The 20,559-nt window shown below is 35.0% G+C and overlaps 1 protein-coding gene across 1 annotated transcript in view; it reads right to left on the bottom strand.

The window, feature by feature from the left end:
* LOC150091190 (integrin alpha-9-like) overlaps positions 1–20,559 on the bottom strand; it is a 570,795-nt gene that overhangs the window by 371,451 nt on the left and 178,785 nt on the right. Inside the window, exon 11 of the mRNA XM_090382714.1 lies at positions 19,854–19,959. Within this exon, the coding sequence (XP_090238840.1) occupies positions 19,854–19,959 (106 nt within the window). The remainder of the gene's footprint in view (positions 1–19,853; positions 19,960–20,559) is intronic.

Genomic DNA, 20,559 nt, shown 5'->3' with positions numbered 1-20,559 from the left:
TAGTAGCTTCCAAGATAAGTTCTTTGAATGCTTCCCATTTTGAATTTGCTGGTGGTAACATCATCAGTTAGTCCCACTGTATAGATGTTAGTCCCATCGTAGTCTCCTTTACAAAAGCAATAACCCTTCCTTTTACCCCTAATGGTAGTTACCTCTTTGAGTAAGTCCCACTTCAGCACACTGTGATCACTGCCACCTAGTGGTTCATTTATCTGCAGATTCTTAATGCATGAAAAATCACTACTGATAATCAAATCAAGAATATTACTCCCTCTAGTTGCCTCCCGAACACTGAGGTAGAAAACAATCATCCAATAAATCCACATAAGCCTTGCAGTGTGTGAGTGACCAGCCCCCAAATTCCAGTCAATATCTGGGAAATTAAAATCCCCCATTATAAGACTCTCTGATTTACTGGCCCACTCTATTTCCCTGTAAAGTTTCTTTTATACTCATCAAAGTCATTAGGCCTGTAGCACACTCCTACTCTCAATTTTGATCTCCCAATGCTTATGTCACATCAAAGTGACTCGACACTGCACTGTCCAGCGATGTCGACTGGCTTCACTTCCTTGTATTTTATGCGTTTCTTAACTAATAGCATAACTCCTCCTCCCTTCCTATCCTATCTATCCTTTCTGTAGACATTGTACTCCCCAAATTCCAGTTCTGCATTCCTTATATCTGTGTGAAACCACTTCTCTGATATCCCAACAATATCTGCCTTTGATGTTTTGAGCAATACCTCAAATTCATCAAATTTATTTACTAAATTCCTAGCATTGGTGTACACGCAAGTATACATGCACCTGTTTCTATTCTTAGCTACCCAAACACAACCCATGTGTTTACTTGTACCGCAATGACTCCCAGCAGTCTCTGAAATATCCTGCATCTTGTTTTTCAGGCTTATTTTGTATCAAGAGCTGTTCTGAAATCGTAGTATATATCAAAATTATTTTTTGCTTCCAGTTTCTTGATCACTGCATTGCAGTATCCAATCAGATTGGTAAGACAAGACCAATCCTTATCAAACCCCATGCTGTGACTGCAGTATAATTGTATTTCTGTCTAGATGGTCCAGCATTACTTCTTTAACCTGAGTCCATTATTTTCCTTGGAACGGACATTAGCTAACAGTTCTGTAATTACTCATGTCACCTTTTGATTCCCCTTTGTGAATTAGGGTTACAATCATAAATCTCCAGCCATAGGCTCAACTCCTGAATCTAAGGATGCTCTCATAATTATGGCTAAGGATTAGCTTACCTCCTTTGCTGCCTGACTTAATATAATTGGATAGATTCCATCCACCCCAGGCACCTTTTTATGTTTAGCTTCAACAACTTCAGTTAACACATAAAATTATTTAGCTCCCCATTAGAGCTACAAAAACTTCCAGGATCCCCTCATTTAAAGAATTCCTTATGTATGAATGTAGATGCAAAATACCTATTCAATTTCTCAGCAACCTGAGCTGAGTCAATAGTTAACCCATTGGCATCAAGTAGCCCAATGAGACTCAACCCTTTCCTTCTACTGTTAATAAAAGCATAGAAGTCTTATCTGTTGTTCTTTGCATTCTGCCTCAGCTTACCAAATTTCCTTTGTGACTTGATTACAGACTAATATGCATCCCATGCATTTTTCCTCTCTGCAACGTGCCTCAATAGTTTATCTGATTCATTTAAGTCTAAGGCTTAAAGAGTATTTCTATGTTGGTATGAACAACCTATTGGCTTCTCTGATTACTTCCCTGAATGCTTCCCATTTAGAATTTGCTGTTGGTAACATTATTACAGGAACTCCCCGACTTATGTAATAATCAACTTACGGAAATTCAACTTTACGTAAGTTTTTGCCGGCCGGTGCAAACTTAAAAAAATCATGGAAACATATTTTGTATTCCATAGGAATAAATGGAGGTATTGTCAAAATATCGTAATGTGAATCCAATTACACATTGTGTTTTTTTTTTTGTAATTCGTTCCAAGTCATTGGAAGTTGAAAATTTTGCTATATTACTAAGCTATTTGTCTCTCTAAAAAGTCATATTTATAATGGAAATTGCACCACCATTTCATCTTTACCATATGTTCCCATTATAAGAATCAATTTTGAACGCAATGGATTCAAATTTCAAGATTTTTCAATTTTGAAATTTGAATCAATTTTTCTAAAGCATGTTTCTGGAGGTCATGCCAAAAAAACAATAAAAACAATTTGCACTTTCTGGTTTATTGGGCTTTTCTGTTCGTGCATCTAATTATAAATGGGTAGTAAACTCGATCTTATTGCATTTGCGATAATATCGATAACTGCAATTGTGTGTGTTTTTATGCTATTAGGGTGAAATGTGTACCTCTTCACTGAACTCTTCAATCACATAAAAAGAAAAGAAAAAAAAAATTTTTTTTCAGAAACTTCTCTTCATTCTATTTACGTATTAACAATAAAACACTGCCTGAAACGAAATAAAATTGATTTAGAAATGAAGATGAAAATGATTAAGAAGTACGAAGCAGGACACAGTTTGTCATCTACTGCAAGGGAATTGGGTCTCATTGCTTCAACTGTGAATACTATTTTAAAGGACAGTTAGTATGAATCAGAGCTGTATTACTCAATATGTTCTACGTTGGTAATAATATTAGTAAATTGATAAGAGGAGTTTACCTCAATATAGTACGTGGAACACTTCCGTATGATACCCTCCAGAAATTAAAACGAAAAAATCGACAACTTACCGGTACATTAAAGTAAAATATAAATAATTAAAGTGAAATATAAATAAATAATCAATCTAACACAATTCAAAATCAATTCAAAACAATTAAAATTCAAATTAACGCAATTAAAAGAATCTAACGAAAAAATTCAAAACGATTTTCCTTCCTGAAGCTGACAATGCTTTTCGACCGACTGTCGTGATCACAGGAATGAAAATTATCGAATCAGGCTAAACCTGCAACTTAAATAGTGATTATGTGTCTTCGCGCATGCGCGTAAAGGTCCACGCATCGGAGATCAAATATGGCCGCCGAACATTAACAGAATTCTCGTGTAATTTAATTTCAACGGTTTCTGCAATTAATAGTCGCGTATAATTACGTTGAACGTTAAGTATTTTGGCCTCGTTAAATAAAAAAGTATGTTTTTCGTTAATGGCATGAAAGGCTAATTCTGACGCTGCTGAACGAGAAGCACGAACAGAGGCTTCGTGTTGATTTACACGGATATTAAGAGAAAACCGCGTGGAACCCTGATAAGACGAGTCGCAATCACCGCAAGAAATGTTGTATACTAGATCATTAATTTGTGTTGCGAACGCCGAAAGAACCGAGCGATTGTTCAGTATAGTGTGTAACTTCCGTATAGGCCTAGCTATAATTTTAAATTCGGTATCTTTAAAGAATCTGTTAAGCTGTTTGTGCCACTGTTCAACATATGGGACAATTTAAAATTATAGCTAGGCCTATACGGAAGTTACACACTATACTGAACAATCGCTCGGTTCTTTCGGCGTTCGCAACACAAATTAATGATCTAGTATACAACATTTCTTGCGGTGATTGCGACTCGTCTTATCAGGGTTCCACGCGGTTTTCTCTTAATATCCGTGTAAATCAACACGAAGCCTCTGTTCGTGCTTCTCGTTCAGCAGCGTCAGAATTAGCCTTTCATGCCATTAACGAAAAACATACTTTTTTATTTAACGAGGCCAAAATACTTAACGTTCAACGTAATTATACGCGACTATTAATTGCAGAAACCGTTGAAATTAAATTACACGAGAATTCTGTTAATGTTCGGCGGCCATATTTGATCTCCGATGCGTGGACCTTTACGCGCATGCGCGAAGACACATAATCACTATTTAAGTTGCAGGTTTAGCCTGATTCGATAATTTTCATTCCTGTGATCACGACAGTCGGTCGAAAAGCATTGTCAGCTTCAGGAAGGAAAATCGTTTTGAATTTTTTCGTTAGATTCTTTTAATTGCGTTAATTTGAATTTTAATTGTTTTGAATTGATTTTGAATTGTGTTAGATTGATTATTTATTTATATTTCACTTTAATTATTTATATTTTACTTTAATGTACCGGTAAGTTGTCGATTTTTTCGTTTTAATTTCTGGAGGGTATCATACGGAAGTGTTCCACGTACTATATTGAGGTAAACTCCTCTTATCAATTTACTAATATTATTACCAACGTAGAACATATTGAGTAATACAGCTCTGATTCATACTATCTAATTAATTTTCATACTCTTATTGACTATTTCATTCACTTCCTGTCTCTCCAGTAGTAAACAATCGATACACACAATTATGGGAGATTTTTTGAATGGCTTGGTACAAAATTACATTAAATCTACACTAAGGTACTCGGCCCAAAGTTACCATATTTCTTTCCTAAAATATTGCCTTCAAAACAACATCGTTCCGAAGTTTGCCAGGGTGAATTTAAATCAAAAAATTTCAGGCATAAAACAACTATCACTGGCGACATCAAGTAATATTGTTAAGCTTGCCTTAAAATCTCGATATTCGGATAAACAAAAATACCTTTCCCAGGTTAGGAAGCTTCGCGATAAATTAAAAAATTATCTACATCCGAACGATTGGTCTGTATTGAAGACCTCCATAGATTTGCGACGGGAAGCACAAGCCTCAGAAATAAAAAACAGACACGTTAATAAGTTGCAAACATTATCGAATAGTTCAAGACACGTTCATACGAATTCTAACACATTGTCGCGAGCTTGCGACCAAGTTCACACGAGTTGGGTGATATCCTCCCCACAGACACATAACGCACTACCACAGAATATGTCGGCTAGTTCACGAACACCCCCTCACCCAGTATCCAACGAACCGACATATCAACAGGTTACAAATCTTTCCTCGTGTACACTATCGCAGGACCAGATTTCACTTTTATCCAAAGGATTAAATTATAATTTACCACCTCGAAAGCTGCCAAAAAAACAATGCGTAATTGATTTTGAATTTGGACTTCGTAGTGTTCCACAAAAAGATGTATTTATTCAACAAGTTAACCAAGTAGTGAATAACATAAAAGAAACACGACTTCCTAAATTGAATACACATGACAGTTCAGCTTTACGAGAACTTCGAGAAAATAAGGACATTATTATACAGAGGGCAGATAAAGGAGATACAGTGGTAATACTAGATAAACATGATTATATTAATAAGTTAGATTCAGTTGTATCTGATAGCTCCACTTATTGTGAAGTGGACCCGACACTGTTTACCAATTTGGTAAATCAATACAATAAAACGTTAACCACATATCGTAAAAACGACTACATTACTATGGTTCAGTTGAAGGAATTGAAGTCCAGAACATACAATATTCCTGCACTTTTTGGTCAGGTAAAATTACACAAGCCTGGATTTCCGATTCGACCTATTGTTTCCTACAGGAACTCGGCATTTTCAGCCTTAGCCACACATGTATATAACATTATAAAACCTTTTAGACAGGTTATACAATTTGGGATTAAGAATTACGATACATTATTTAATAATCTTAAGGACTGTAAACTCGGCGACAATGACAATTTATTCTCATTAGATGTTACATCATTATATACGAATGTAAACGTTGAATACACATTAGATATTATTTGGGATATGTTAAATAAAAACTCGACACCGATTAATTATACGAAGCTGCCTATAAAGGAGATTTTTCACTTAATTAAACTATTAGTTGAGGCTAACTACATCACCTTTCGAGACAAGGTGTACAAACAAATTTTTGGATTACCAATGGGTTTGAGCCTGAGTGGCTTAATGTCAGAGATCTATCTCTCAACGATTGAGCAGATACATTTGACACCTTTTCGTCCCCGTATCACATACTATGGGAGGTATTTAGACGATGTTCTAGTTATTACCGATAGTAGTACTATCCAAGATATTTTACATTCGTTTAACAATATTCATTCTAGACTCAAATTTACATTGGAAAGGGAAGATACGGATACTAAGTCATTAAACTTTCTAAATTTCACGCTTACCCGGGACTCGAACAAAATACAATTTAGCATCTATCGAAAACCCACAAACACCGGTATGCTTCTACATTATAATAGCTACCACCCGTTCACCTACAAAAGATCGATTATCTTTAATCAATTTCTAAATGCCTATAAATATTCAACGACGGATTCTGCTTTAGACTCAGAAATACAAATATTAACTAGCAGATTCTTGAACAGGGGTTATCCCATTAACACAATAAATCGAATTAGGGTACAAGCTAAGGATAGGATACAAAATACTGCACCAATCAACAATAGTAATATCAAAAAATACTTTATTTCTGTCCCATATGTTGAACAGTGGCACAAACAGCTTAACAGATTCTTTAAAGATACCGAATTTAAAATTATAGCTAGGCCTATACGGAAGTTACACACTATACTGAACAATCGCTCGGTTCTTTCGGCGTTCGCAACACAAATTAATGATCTAGTATACAACATTTCTTGCGGTGATTGCGACTCGTCTTATCAGGGTTCCACGCGGTTTTCTCTTAATATCCGTGTAAATCAACACGAAGCCTCTGTTCGTGCTTCTCGTTCAGCAGCGTCAGAATTAGCCTTTCATGCCATTAACGAAAAACATACTTTTTTATTTAACGAGGCCAAAATACTTAACGTTCAACGTAATTATACGCGACTATTAATTGCAGAAACCGTTGAAATTAAATTACACGAGAATTCTGTTAATGTTCGGCGGCCATATTTGATCTCCGATGCGTGGACCTTTACGCGCATGCGCGAAGACACATAATCACTATTTAAGTTGCAGGTTTAGCCTGATTCGATAATTTTCATTCCTGTGATCACGACAGTCGGTCGAAAAGCATTGTCAGCTTCAGGAAGGAAAATCGTTTTGAATTTTTTCGTTAGATTCTTTTAATTGCGTTAATTTGAATTTTAATTGTTTTGAATTGATTTTGAATTGTGTTAGATTGATTATTTATTTATATTTCACTTTAATTATTTATATTTTACTTTAATGTACCGGTAAGTTGTCGATTTTTTCGTTTTAATTTCTGGAGGGTATCATACGGAAGTGTTCCACGTACTATATTGAGGTAAACTCCTCTTATCAATTTACTAATTTTAAAGGACAGTGTACGTATAAAAGAACGTGTCAAAGGATCAACGCACATGATCAACAGTGATCACAAAACAGCATTCAGGTGCTGTATCGAAGATGGAACAGCTGTTAATAATATGGATGGAAAATCAGATTCAGAAGCAAGTACCTCTGAGTCCATTAGCATTAGCATGGGCACATGATGCAAGAAAGAAAGCTTTATAGCATCAACCAAAAAAAAAAAAAAAATGCTTATTTCACCCATCCCCTCGCTCCAAATGTTTGTCAAGTTCTGCCTTGAATCTATTTAAGCTATCAACTTCTACAATGACAGATGGAAGTTTGTTCCAGCAATCCACCACCCGCTGGCTAAAGGCAAACTTCTGCACATCTATAACAACCGTCTTTCCTCAATTTGAATTTATGCCCTCTTAGGTGATTATTCTGAGCAAGAGGAAGAATCCCATCAGCATTGAGCATGCTCAAACCATTCAAGGCTTTATACACCTCAATCAGATCACCTCGAAGGTCCAATGGCCATTCAAGCAAAAACAACAAGTATTTATAAAGATATTAAGGATAAGTAAGGTGAACCCCAAGCCAAGTTCATGGCAAGCAACGGATAGTTTAATAGGTTCAAGCATCGTGCTGGTTTCCACAACGTTAAAGGATGCAGTGAAGTTGCCAGTGCCAAATCTGCAACTGCAGAGAAATTTTGTGATGTGTTGGAAAAAATTATTGATGAAGGTAGCTATTTAACACAGCAAATTTTTAACATTGACGAAACTGCTCTGTATTGGGAAAAAATGCCGGATCGAACATACATTGCCAAAGAGGAAAATACAATGCCAGGTTTCAAGGCGTCAAAAGATAGGGCCACACTCTTGCTTGGGGCTAATGCAGAGAGAGAGAGATTACAGATTAAAAAGCACTGCTTGTGTATCATTCTGGAAATCACTGTGCATTTAAGGGCATCAATAAAGCCAGCCTACCCATGCATTTCTGATCGAACCTGGATAACAATATCTCTCTTTGAGGATTGGTTTAAATGCTGCATCATTCCCGAGGTTGAAAATTATTGTAAAGACAATGACATTCCTTTCAAGATTTTGCTTCTATTAGATAATGCTCCTGGATGTCCTACACAACTAGATGATTTCAATTCGAACTCGAGAGTCATATTTCTACCGCCAAACATGACTTCACTCATCTAACCTATGGATCAGGGTGTTATTTCAAATTTAAAAGCATACTATTTACATACATTTGCTTAGGCATCGTCTGCAGTAGATGATGAGAAAAATTTTACGTTAAGAGACTTTTGGAAATCTTACAATATTTACCACACCATCTTAAACATTAATAAGGCCTGGGCAGAAATTACTAAAAGTTGTTTAAACGGTGCATGGAAGAAAATATGCCCACAGCACGTAAAAGGCTTCGAAGGATTTGAAAAAGACGAATCATATGAAGAGGTTACGGATACGATTGTAAAGGTTGAAGAGCTACTTCAGTTGGAGGTTGATGCCAAAGATGTGGAGGAGTTAATAGAGGAAGAAGAGAAGGAATTATCTAATGAAGAACTTACTGACTTACAGGCAGTGATAGTAAAAGAAGAAAATGCTGACAAAGCTCAAGTTGAACCAAATGAGGAGTCGAGACACTTCATCACCAGAGAGATGGCAATGGCATTTCGTGAAATTGCATCGGCAGTGGAAAGGTTTGAGAAGATGGATCCTTACAGTGAACGATTCTTAAAAGTTAACAGAGGGATACAAAGAAATCTATGATGAAAATAAAAAGCCACCATCCAGTCACCAATTAATATGTTCTTTCGTAAGGTTGAGCGGCCGACCCCTTCTAAATCTCCACAGCCCTCAACCGCGTACTTATCAGCTGAAGATGTCGATTCTGGAAATGATGCTCGAGTGGTAAAACTTACTGATGTTATTCCTGTCTCCTCTTTTTTTTTGTAATTTTACAATTTTCAAATTTTTTAAATTGCACACTTGTAATTTTTCCTCAGCATGAGATAAAAAAATTGAATAAATACAATAAGTAATTCTGGTCACATGTTCATCGAACATTTCTTTTTTTGATTCAATCAATTCAGCGAGCACAGCTGCGAGTGCTGCACAAGCATGGGAGAAATTCCTACTTACGTAGCATTCCGCAGAACGCAACCCTTACATACGTTGGGGAGTTCCTATATTATTATTATTATTATTAGCTATATGGTGCAAGGAAGTCTGAGGCTTATGCTGCACCAGCCAAAAAAAAAAAAAATTATGAATTACCCTGAGAGAGAGAGAGAGAGAGTCAGAAGTAGAAGGGAATCACCAAGAAAGAGAGAAGAATGATGATATCCAGCTCAGGACCCATGGTGTGCCAAGCCCATACTCTCCAGATATGGACCCCCTGGGATTATCATCAGTTGCATCCTTTACCTGCAAATTCTTAATGCATGAAGAATCACTACTGATAACTAGATCAAGAGTGTTGCTTCCTCTTGTTGCTTCTCTAACAAGCTGCTGTAGAAAACAATCATCCAATAAATCTACAGTGGTCTTGCTAGTGTGTGAATGACCAACCGATAAACTCCAGTCAACATCTAGAAACTTAAAATACCCCATTATAAGACATTCTGATTTACTGACCCACTATTTCTCTGTATAACAGTTTGGTATACTCATCACAGTTATTAGGCTTATAGCACATTACTATTTTCAATTTTGGTTTCACAGTGCTTATATTACACCAAACTAACACAACATTGTACTGCCCACCCATGTTGACTGGATGCACTGCCTTAGATTTAATATGATTCTTAACTAAGATCATAACCCCTCCATCTTTCTGTCTTGTCTGTCCTTCATGTATGTAAATGGTGGCAAGACCCGAGCAGGTGCCGTCTTTGTTTGGAGATAGCACATGATATCGACAGCGGAAACTTCAACTAAAGTACATAATGAAGACTATAACGTAAGCTTATAGTCTTCATTATGTACTTTGTGGTACTAATTGGGTTTTTGTATTTATTTCTACTATTATGGATATAGTGCCCCTTAAATGCAGGAAGATAAGGTTTTAGTGATTAGGTTAATAACTGCCGTCTTCATAAAGTTCCTAATCAAATCTGAGCATTTTCACTTCCTAGAAGGTGGCAATGGTGCTATCGATAATGACCACCACTGTTATGGTATAGGAACCCTTTGTTTTATCAGTGCTTTACCTCACATGCCCACGTTTTTCCGCAATTTAACAGAGTGGGAATGATACTACTGTTTTGATCTAGATACCACTAAAACTTGTTGCAATTTGTGTACAGGTAAAAAAAAAAAAACAATGAAGTATATGTGGTAATTGATTTTCCAATGCTAGATATTGTAATATCTTGTAATTCCACCCCCTTCCTTCTGCTGAACTTAGTTTACACATTGAAAGCTTAGCTGAACCTATCCAATTTAATCTTTTACCAGTTTGCTCTGGACTCCTTATATCCAAACATTTCAGAAACCACTAATTATGGTAAAACTTCATTTTACCGTAACTTTAAGGATGAAAATTGAAACATGCCTTACCATGCAAAATCCTCAGATTCTGAGCTTGAACTACAGAACTTAAACTCTATTGTTAAAACAAAGAAGTTGAAAATGAAATAAGAAAGAAAAGCCCTCTCAGGTTGATTCAGAGGAGGAGGAAGACAGCAGGCCCACCCTTGCTTCAAGCTAAAAGAATAGTCGCTAGATCCAGGACAGAGTCCCCCAAACCAGAAGAACTTTCTCAGGAAACTAACACAGAACTAACACAAGATAAAGACAATACTTCCAATAATAGTTTGTCAGACCATATTCTTTGTTGAAGTACAGTACTGAATTGACAAAGCAAATATTTTCATATTCTTTCTATTAGAAGCATCAATCAGTAAACAAAAAAATAATGGTGGATCATGATGTTTTAAATCATCCAAAACAATTTGCAAACCTATAACATTACAAACAATGGCAGTAGATTTAGTTCTTCCACATGATATTTTTGGTGCAATTTTTGAATCATTGTAAATCAATTTCATGCTACAATCTAATGAGTTATAAGAATGGTCATTCTTAATTGAATGATAAATATGAGTTATTTAAGCTGCAGTAACTAAATCGTATTTAGTTACTGCAGTATACTTTATTCGTATACTTTTCACAAGAAACCTATTAAGAAATTTGAAGAATTTGCCGATTTTTGAGCCGATTTATGAGCCTTTATGCTGAGTAACTGCTAAGATGCCCATATAACCAACTTTAAATACATTTCTGCATAGGAGACATCTTGCCTCATGAGGATCATTTGCTGAAGCTAGCCATTTTGTATTCTTGCTCCCAATTTTTGTTATAAGAACAAAGTCTCTTCTTTTTTGGGGGAAATTCCATTTTTGATAGCTAAAAAATAAAATGTTTTCAAATTATGTTTGTAAATAACATGAAATATGTAGGTGCCTATAATTGTATAAATGAAATAGATAAATGTTTCTTTGAAAAGTTATAGGAAAAATGGTTTCCTATAACTTATAAAATATAACTTATAAAATATTATAAAAAGTGATTTTTCCGATACCTATAATTTTTATTAATTATAGACCAGTTGCACAATTTTCGTGATCGTGGCCACACAGGTGCAAGTTTTTATGCTTTGTCAAAAAAAATACAATTTTATCGAGAAGTGTAAGTGAATTGGTGTCCGTGAAACTACATACATTAGCTGGAGAGGCTAGAATAGGTTTAAGATTATCTCTTTATGATTCATTTTTGAATGGTGGATTTTGAATTTGAGGGGGTTTTTAACATATCCCCTGTTAAAGCTTTAAGCTAAAGCTTTGAAATGGAATTGTAATTTTTTTGTAGGTTTGGTGGGCCCTGCACATGTGGGGTCCGAAGTATATGCCTCCTACACCTGTGCGGAAATCCACCATTGCCATTACAAGACACAGGCATTGTAAAATGAAAATAAAGAACAAACTGCATCCTTTCTTGTTTCAGTAAAGGACAAGGACAGTTTGATTAAAATAAAGGACATCTGGTAACCCTAGCCAGCACTAGAAGTGCACAAGTGAAGCACTTCGAACAGGCACCACCTAAAATAGGAACCACGCCGTTAATAAAATATGTTTTACATTTAACATTCAATGTCAAATTTCTACTTTTTTTCTACTCTAAATACAATATATATTTTCTTATTTATTGTACTGTTAGGTTTTCACTATCTACAATTATACAAACATACCACGATAGGTACAGTAATCCATATTTCTTAACGATGTTGAGTGTGGAATTACATGTCGTGTACTGTTAGTCAGACCATAAAATTCTGGAAATCACCCTTGTAATGCTGAGTATTGGCGCTGATTATTCAATCAAAAGTGTACATACACAGGAAAATAACCAACTTTATGTTATTTAAATGGTTCATGGTCGGAATTTTTCCGACCATGAGCCATTTAAATAACGAGACTGTGTGCACTCTGCATTTAGTATTAACGTACGAGACCAAAACAGTACAAAACAGTGATTAGATCTGTCTAAGAAATAAATAAACTCATACGCCGACCATTAAATAAAATTTACTGTAACTAAAGTTTTTACAAATAATATCAAAAATAAAATCCAAAACAAATTATTTACAATAAACTAATATTACGAAATGCTAAAAACTGTAATAAAAATCATTTATTAAAAATATGCTAAAATATAAAAATTAAAAGTGCTAAAAACCGTTAAAAACCTGAAGCTTTCGAGAACGTCAGCTCCCTTCTTCAACAGTAATAAGACTTCCTGCAACATCTCTTTATATAGCAGGCTCACGGTACCTCCACACGTGGTATTTCTCCATGTGGTTCTATCGGCACCTGGGCAGAACAGGAAGCGGAAATGGCTCAGGTACGTGGCAAACAAAATCATTCATCCGAACTTAATACAATCAAATCTCCCCAGAGGACACTATTATTTTGGATCGTGCACATGGATACTGGGAGTGTAAATGGCTCGAGGGTTTACGGATTGGCTCATCCAGTAAGAATACTATGAATAGAGACAGAGGTGTGCGTATTCATCCTTTTTGGAAGCAATTGTATTAAATTCGGATGAACGATTTTGTTTGCCACGTACCTGAGCCATTTCCACTTCCGGTTCTGCCCAGGTGCCGATAGAACCACGTGGAGAAATACCACGTGTGGAGGTACCGTGAGCCTGCTATATAAAGAGATGTTGCAGGAAGTCTTATTACTGTTGAAGACAGTAATAAGACTTCTTGACGCTCTCGAAAGCTTCAGGTTTTTAATGGTTTTTAGCGCTTTTAATTTTTATATTTTAGCATATTTTTTTAGTAAATGATTTGTATTACAGTTTTTAGCATTCCGTAATATACAACCATTAGTTTATTGTAAATAATTTGTTTTGGATTTTATTTTTGATATTATTTGTAAAAACTTTAGTTACAGTAAATTTTATTTAATGGTCGGCGTATGAGTTTATTTATTTCTCAGACATGAATTTTCCCAACCTCAGAGGCCTCTTTCAGGATATAATGATTAGATCTGCTAGAGTGTGCTCTTTCCAACGAGTGAAAGTTGAAACTTGTCGGGTCAGTAGTTTGTTGTTGTTGTTGTTATTATTTAGTTTTTAGGAGTATTAGCAACTAAGGTCATATTGCTCTGGGGATATGCGGTAATCATTCCCTGACCTTTCCACATCCTCCGTATTTGGTGGTCACAGGCTCGAACCCCGTTCTAATCAAGAAGCGTGTGCTACGCACTGCTGCTCCTGCCCACCAGGCTATGGAGGCGCCTCAGTAGTTCGTGATTTATCACAGAAAGAGTAATAGTAGTTTTGTGCATGTCGTCAGTAAATTGAAAATGGAGCAAAGAGCAGTTATCAAATTTTATTGAAAAAAATGGGAAAAAGTGCTACTGAAACTTTTGACAATTTAAAAAAAAAAAAGTTTATGCTGATGAATGTTTGTCTCGACTAAGAGTATTTGATTGGTTTCTCGTTTTTGTAAAGGACATGAGTCATTAGAGGATGATCCCCAACCTGGCCGATCGATCTCTGTTCGAACACCGAAGATTGTCACAAAGGTTAGAAAATTTGTGACCAAAGACAGATCAATTTCAACGAGGTTGCTGCTTGCTGAGATGATCAGTAGTAATAAGGAATCTGTACAAGAAATTCTAAAAGAAGATCTGGGGGGGCGGGATTTGTTCCCATTTTTTACCACATTCATTGAGTTTGGAGCAACGAGAAATGAGTCGAGTGTTGTATCAAGTGTTTTTGGCAAAAAAATTGATTCCAGTCATCGAACACCTCTGCCAGATTTGGCTCATGCAGATTACTTTTTGTTCCCCAAAATGAAAACAGCCATGAAAGGAACATATATGGGACACTAGAGGACATCCAGGCTGTAGTGACCGACCAGCTGAAAGTGGTGTAACAGAAGAGGAGTTCCAGAAGTGTTTTCAAAACTTGTATAAAAGATGTAAACAGTGTGTACACATCAGAGGTTATTACTTCGAAAATATATAACCTTACTTTGCCATTAATGTTATTTTTTTTTTTGTAGTAGCATCAGTCCCATTATTTAATTGACATGCTGTACATGAAGGCTTAAAATTTAATCACAGTGAACATTCACGCCTCATCCTCTTGCATTTAAGGACAATTATTTAAAAGAAGAAATATAATTAGGGAAGGACATTACATGGCTGTTTTCCATTAAGATCATTACGATAATTAATGCCGCTCATAAACCATTGAAATTAATAATATAGTTTATTAAGTTAAACCGCTATACATTTAAGGTGACATTTCAGGCATCTTACCATCATCAACAATGCTGATGGGTGTAGAAAATAGTCCAGATATCTGGAGAAGAGGCTCACATACAACCCCTCCAGACCCCCAGAGCCAGCCTGCACACCAACTCTCATGTTTGGAGTATGAGAGCAAAGGTCACCCCAAACTTCCACTACACAAGAAGCACCGGATCCAGGGTAGAAAACTTGGCACCATTCCATTGTCTAATGGTCTTAATCCTCACCTATAAATTAACTGCTGGCAACACCCCTTGCCTGTATGCACATTGGGTTTCTGGGAGCATCAGCAAGAGGAGTCTGTCAGCAGGTAAGAATATAATCTTTATGTATTTGGTTGCAATTAATTTAATATCTGTTTTCTATTGTAACAGTAATTCAAACTTAATGCTTTAGACTTATAATTCACAATTAATTAACTTGTATGTAATTGTAATATTAATTGCAATTGTAATATTGGTAATTGTTATTGTAATAAAATCAAATTTGTAACCGTTTATATTTTTCTGCCACCCAACAGCATGGTTTGATGATGATATCAGTAAGATGCCCGAAACATCACCTTAAATGTATAGTGGTATAGACAATTAGGCAATAAGCCTGATATACCTTCATCAGTGTCATTAATAAATACAGAAAACAACAATGGATGATTTCTGTATTACTGAACCCTGGAGGACTCAACTAATAACATTAGTCCATGAAGAGCAGTTTCTATTGATTACCACTCTCTGTCTTCTCCCACTCAATCATCCTTTTATCCCTAGCAGCAACTCGCTCTTAATGCCACACTGCTCCAATTCGTACAGCAGTCTTCCATATGCAACTGTATCAAAAACCTTCCTAAGATCCAAGTACACCTAATTCTGTTTTTACACGATAGATACGTTCCTGAAAAATACGTGTAAAAAAAATTCGTGTAAAAAAAGACATTGTATTTATGGAAGAAAAGAAGATTGGTTCCGGATCTAAAAAAATCAGTAAAAATAATTAAAAAAAAAAACACATAAAATATTCGTTTTAAGCTTATTATTTTATTTCAACAAAATACACATGTAATAATATGTAATTAAAATGTACGAAAATAAATTTTTATGCATATGAAATGAAAAAAAATTCTTCATGAACAAAAAAAATCTGTTTTACATATAACAAGATTTTATTCATTTTCCACTTTCTGATAATAAACGGCGCATACGTTTGCGTACGACTGGAATATCACTGCCATCACTAGAAATGTTGTGGACATCGTCTTCTTCCTCTATTAATGAAATTCTTTCTGTGATCTCTTCAGCAAAATCAGCACGAATCTCCTCTGGTGCTGATGTTTCACCGGTTTTACGAACGAATTCAGTTATTAATCGTTGTGTTCGTATTTTGGTTAGTCCGTTATATAATTCTCTGTAAGAGGCTGTCAACAACTTCAGTTCGCGTTGAAACTTCCCAGCGCGTTCCTCATTAGGGTCATGTTTGACAAAATGATTACCTAATTTTCTAGCCAGTTCCAGACCTTCTTTTATTAAATCTGCATTTAGAACAGGATCATTTTCTTCATTATCACTACGTTCTGTGGGATAAGGAGTCCCAAGGACAACCTCTAATATTTCATCTTCGCTTAGGGCTTTGTCGGTTAACAATTCATCAATATCTTCAAACGATAGATCATCGAATCCTTCTCCACCAATTTTGTGTGCCATTGTAATGATGTTGGGAAATTCGGTCGTATTAGGGATGATGGGATCTTTGCTTTTTACACATTGTGGCCAAACCGCTTTCCAACACGCATTTAAAGTTGCTGGTTTTAATTCAGTTAACGCTAATCCAACTTGATTGATACAATCCATAATTGAGAATTTCTTCCACACATCAATGACTGTTAGTGTTTCATCATTCAGTTTGTCCAAAACGTGTTGGAATGTTCGTTTTACGTAGTATGTTTTAATTGTCGCAATTATACCTTGGTCTAGCGGTTGTATCAAAGATGTAGTATTAGGTGGCAGAAATAAAATTTGTACATTTGGGTGTTCCAAGACAGGATGGCCGGGTGCATTGTCAAGAATCAGAAGAACTTTAAATTCGAGACCTTTCAAATTCAAATAACGTCTGACTTCTGGGACGAAACATTTGTTGAACCATTCTGTAAAAATAGTAGTGGTCACCCAGGCCTTCTTGTTTGCCATCCAGTGAACAGGCAATTTATTGATATCTACACCTTTCATTGAACGTGGGTTTAGGGCTCGATTTACCAGCAGTGGTTTCAACATACGATCTCCTGAAGCGTTGGAGGAAAATAATAAGGTCACACGATCCTTAGCTACCTTAAAACCACCAGCAGTTTTCTGCGATTTGGCTACATACGTTCTGTTCGGCATTCGTTTCCAGAAGAAACCAGTTTCATCTGCATTCCACACTTGATCAGGAGTGTATCCTCCATCTTCAATAATTTTTGCAAGTTCCTGCGGGAATACTTTAGCAGCCGATTCATCTGCAGATGCAGTTTCACCTTTAATTTTTATATTATGAAGAGCATTCCTTTTAAGAAACCCTGTCATCCAACCTGTACTCGCAGAAAATTCATACTTTCTGTTTAACTGAGATGAAGTGCTTGGCTCCTTTTCTTTAATCTGTCTGTAAATTCTTAGTGCTGTTTGCTTGATGGCATTTCCATCTACTGGTACTCTTTTTTGTGACTGATCTTCTATCCACATTATCAGGGCCTTTTCCATTTTTTCCTTGACAATATCTCTTGTATATGATGATGAATTAACACTTACTTTTGTTCCAGAACATACCGACTTCCTAATTGCAGCTTCATTTTTCTTAATAGTTCTTACGGTAGCTTCATGTACACCAAAATGCCTTCCTACAGACGTAGCCCCTTGTCCAGTTGCAAGACGATCTAAAATTTGAATTTTAAGTTCCAAAGAAATCGGTTTCCTTTTCATTTTGGTAATAGGCGAATTATTCGACATTATATAAGGGCTACCGAAAAATATCTCAGTTATAATTAATAAAAAAAGGTATGAAAATTTTGTAAACTTACAATTTATTGACTATCGGCAAAATTAATAAATTTATATGTGCACAAATTTCACTAAAGATTCTTTCACTTTGAAATAGAGCTTACTACTACATGTCTGCTGAAGATACAATGCACGAATACCGTAGATGTGCACAAAATTAATAAAAACGTTGATGATTCATAGATACCTAGACGTAAACATTGGTAAGCAAAAGCACGCGTTTCAAAACGCAAAACACTAGCTGTTATCCAATTATTTGATGCGTGTAATATAGAAATGATACTAATATGCCACAAATAAAAAAAAAATTTCTTAGAATTTAGGCAAAAAAAAATTCATAGAAATCGTGTTAAATCAAAATGACTCGCATAAAAAGAGAATGAAATATTTATTTTGAATTCGTGTTAAACCAAATTCGTGTAAAAAAAGTTCGTGCAAAAACAGAATTAGGTGTATATGATATCGAAATTATTTTTTGCATCAAGTTCCTTTGTGACCATATCATAGTATCCAATCAAATTGGTCAGACAAGACTTCCCCTTAACAAACCCATGCTGTGTCCGAACTATAACTGAAGTTCTGACAGAGCATGGGTAATTTTAAACTTTAAATTCAAAATTTTAAAAATAATTTTAAACGTGCTCCAGAGGATATTTTAGATTACTGTGTTTTACTTACCTATAGTATTTGCATATATTTTTAAACATTCAGTGCTTAATTATATTACATTTTAGTTTGTTTATTGAAGAACCTTCATTTAAATTCATTAACTTTTATTTTTTTACTGTACTGAATTTTTCCATGGAATTATTTTATAAATTTGAAATTGTCATATATTAATTAATTAATTTAATTAATTTCAATATTATTTTTGTGTAATTTTGTCAAAATACATTTTAGAATATGTCTCTGTTTTTGTTAGCTGGTCAAAACTTTTCAAAAAATACCTACTCTGAAATAATGGGTGGAAGCATGAAAAGAAAACTGAGCGAATGGGAGAACATCAAAAAGAAAAAATTCAAAAACAAGCAGAATGAAAAGCAGTCAAAAGTTATGGATTGGGGAAAATTTCTAAAACAAATAAAAGATCTTGTGAAACTTGACATTTCCCTTCAACTTCTCCATTGCATATTTGTGAGAATAAAAGAAACAGATCTCAAATAAATGAAATAGGTGTCAAATATTAATTAATTACTAATTAACATTGGTAATTAATTAATGTTAAATTAATTAAACAATGTTAATTTGCTAATAAGAAATCTATCCTACTAATTTCAACCTATGTAATTTGGACTTTGTAGCTAAATATTTACCAAAATTAAAATTAGAATTCCCCAACCACTCAGTCTACAATACTATAACAATGACGACAAGTTCTGAACGATACAATAGTTCTATGTATATTAAATAGTAATCCTACAAAATCTCTAACTAAATTCAAAATTTACTAAGCAGCATGACTAGGACTATAATGTTACTTATAGAATATGATTTAATATGACAATTAGGTCAATAAATGGCAAAAATTTCCCAAAAACTTGGTTTTCTGAAGCTAAAAATTCTTTGATCAATACCAATTTTACCCTTGGTTGTTTTACAAAAAGTAACAATAAAATTACAAGAAAAAAGGTCACTTCACAGAGTCTACCAATATTGGTAACTCCCTATAAGGTACCTGCACATGTTTGACAAACTCACCTGTGAAAGGGTTAAATTAGTTTATATGCTTTTTAAGAGACAGACTATTTATTTCTTTAAATCAATAAAGTTCTTCTATTTACATAAGAATAATTTAAATGCATTTATTCTATCTTCCAAAGTTTGAAACCTTACCTGTATAACCATCATAGTTTAAATCTCCAACATTGGCTATTGATGTTCCAAACCGTGCACCAGGTTTCTGACTCCCAACAAGTTTGCTTTCTTGCAACTGCAAGTTCTTCATGTGAAACATAAACAAATGGTATTAAGGAATATGTATTTAAAATTATCATAAAAATATACTTCACACACACACACACACACACACACACACACACACATACATGCATCACTTTAAACACTGAACAATCAATGATTTGCCTTTTATTAAAAAAGGATCTATGGCAGATATTTCAAATTCTCCCAAAATACTTGTTGGTTTAAAAAACTAGAAAATGAATGATATAGCTTTTACAATTTTAGCAAACTTGCATTATTCAGGGAAGTGAATTGGTGCACCTTACAAGTCATGGTTGCAACACCAAGCTATCTCATTACATAGTATTACTTTAATAACAAAAATCAACAGATTAATATGTTTTTTTCATCATGTGATAATTTAAAGTTGGGGAATATGATAAATATGATATTCTCCACAAGCAACTTGGGGCAAACAAGAGTGAATGCCTCATTACAGGTGACTTTAATTTACATCTTGTTAATTGAAATTTGGTGGTCAAGCAATATACCAAGTGCCGTCAATTTTTTTGAACCATCCAGACAACTAGTACTTATTTCGACAAGTTGGACTCAAATATCCTTAACGTAGTCTTCACTA

Source organism: Mastigoproctus giganteus, chromosome 1, assembly GCF_048544385.1.
Source record: "Mastigoproctus giganteus isolate SK-2022 chromosome 1, ASM4854438v1, whole genome shotgun sequence".
Taxonomy (NCBI): domain Eukaryota; kingdom Metazoa; phylum Arthropoda; class Arachnida; order Uropygi; family Thelyphonidae; genus Mastigoproctus; species Mastigoproctus giganteus.
This window is presented reverse-complemented; position numbering and strand designations above follow the sequence as displayed.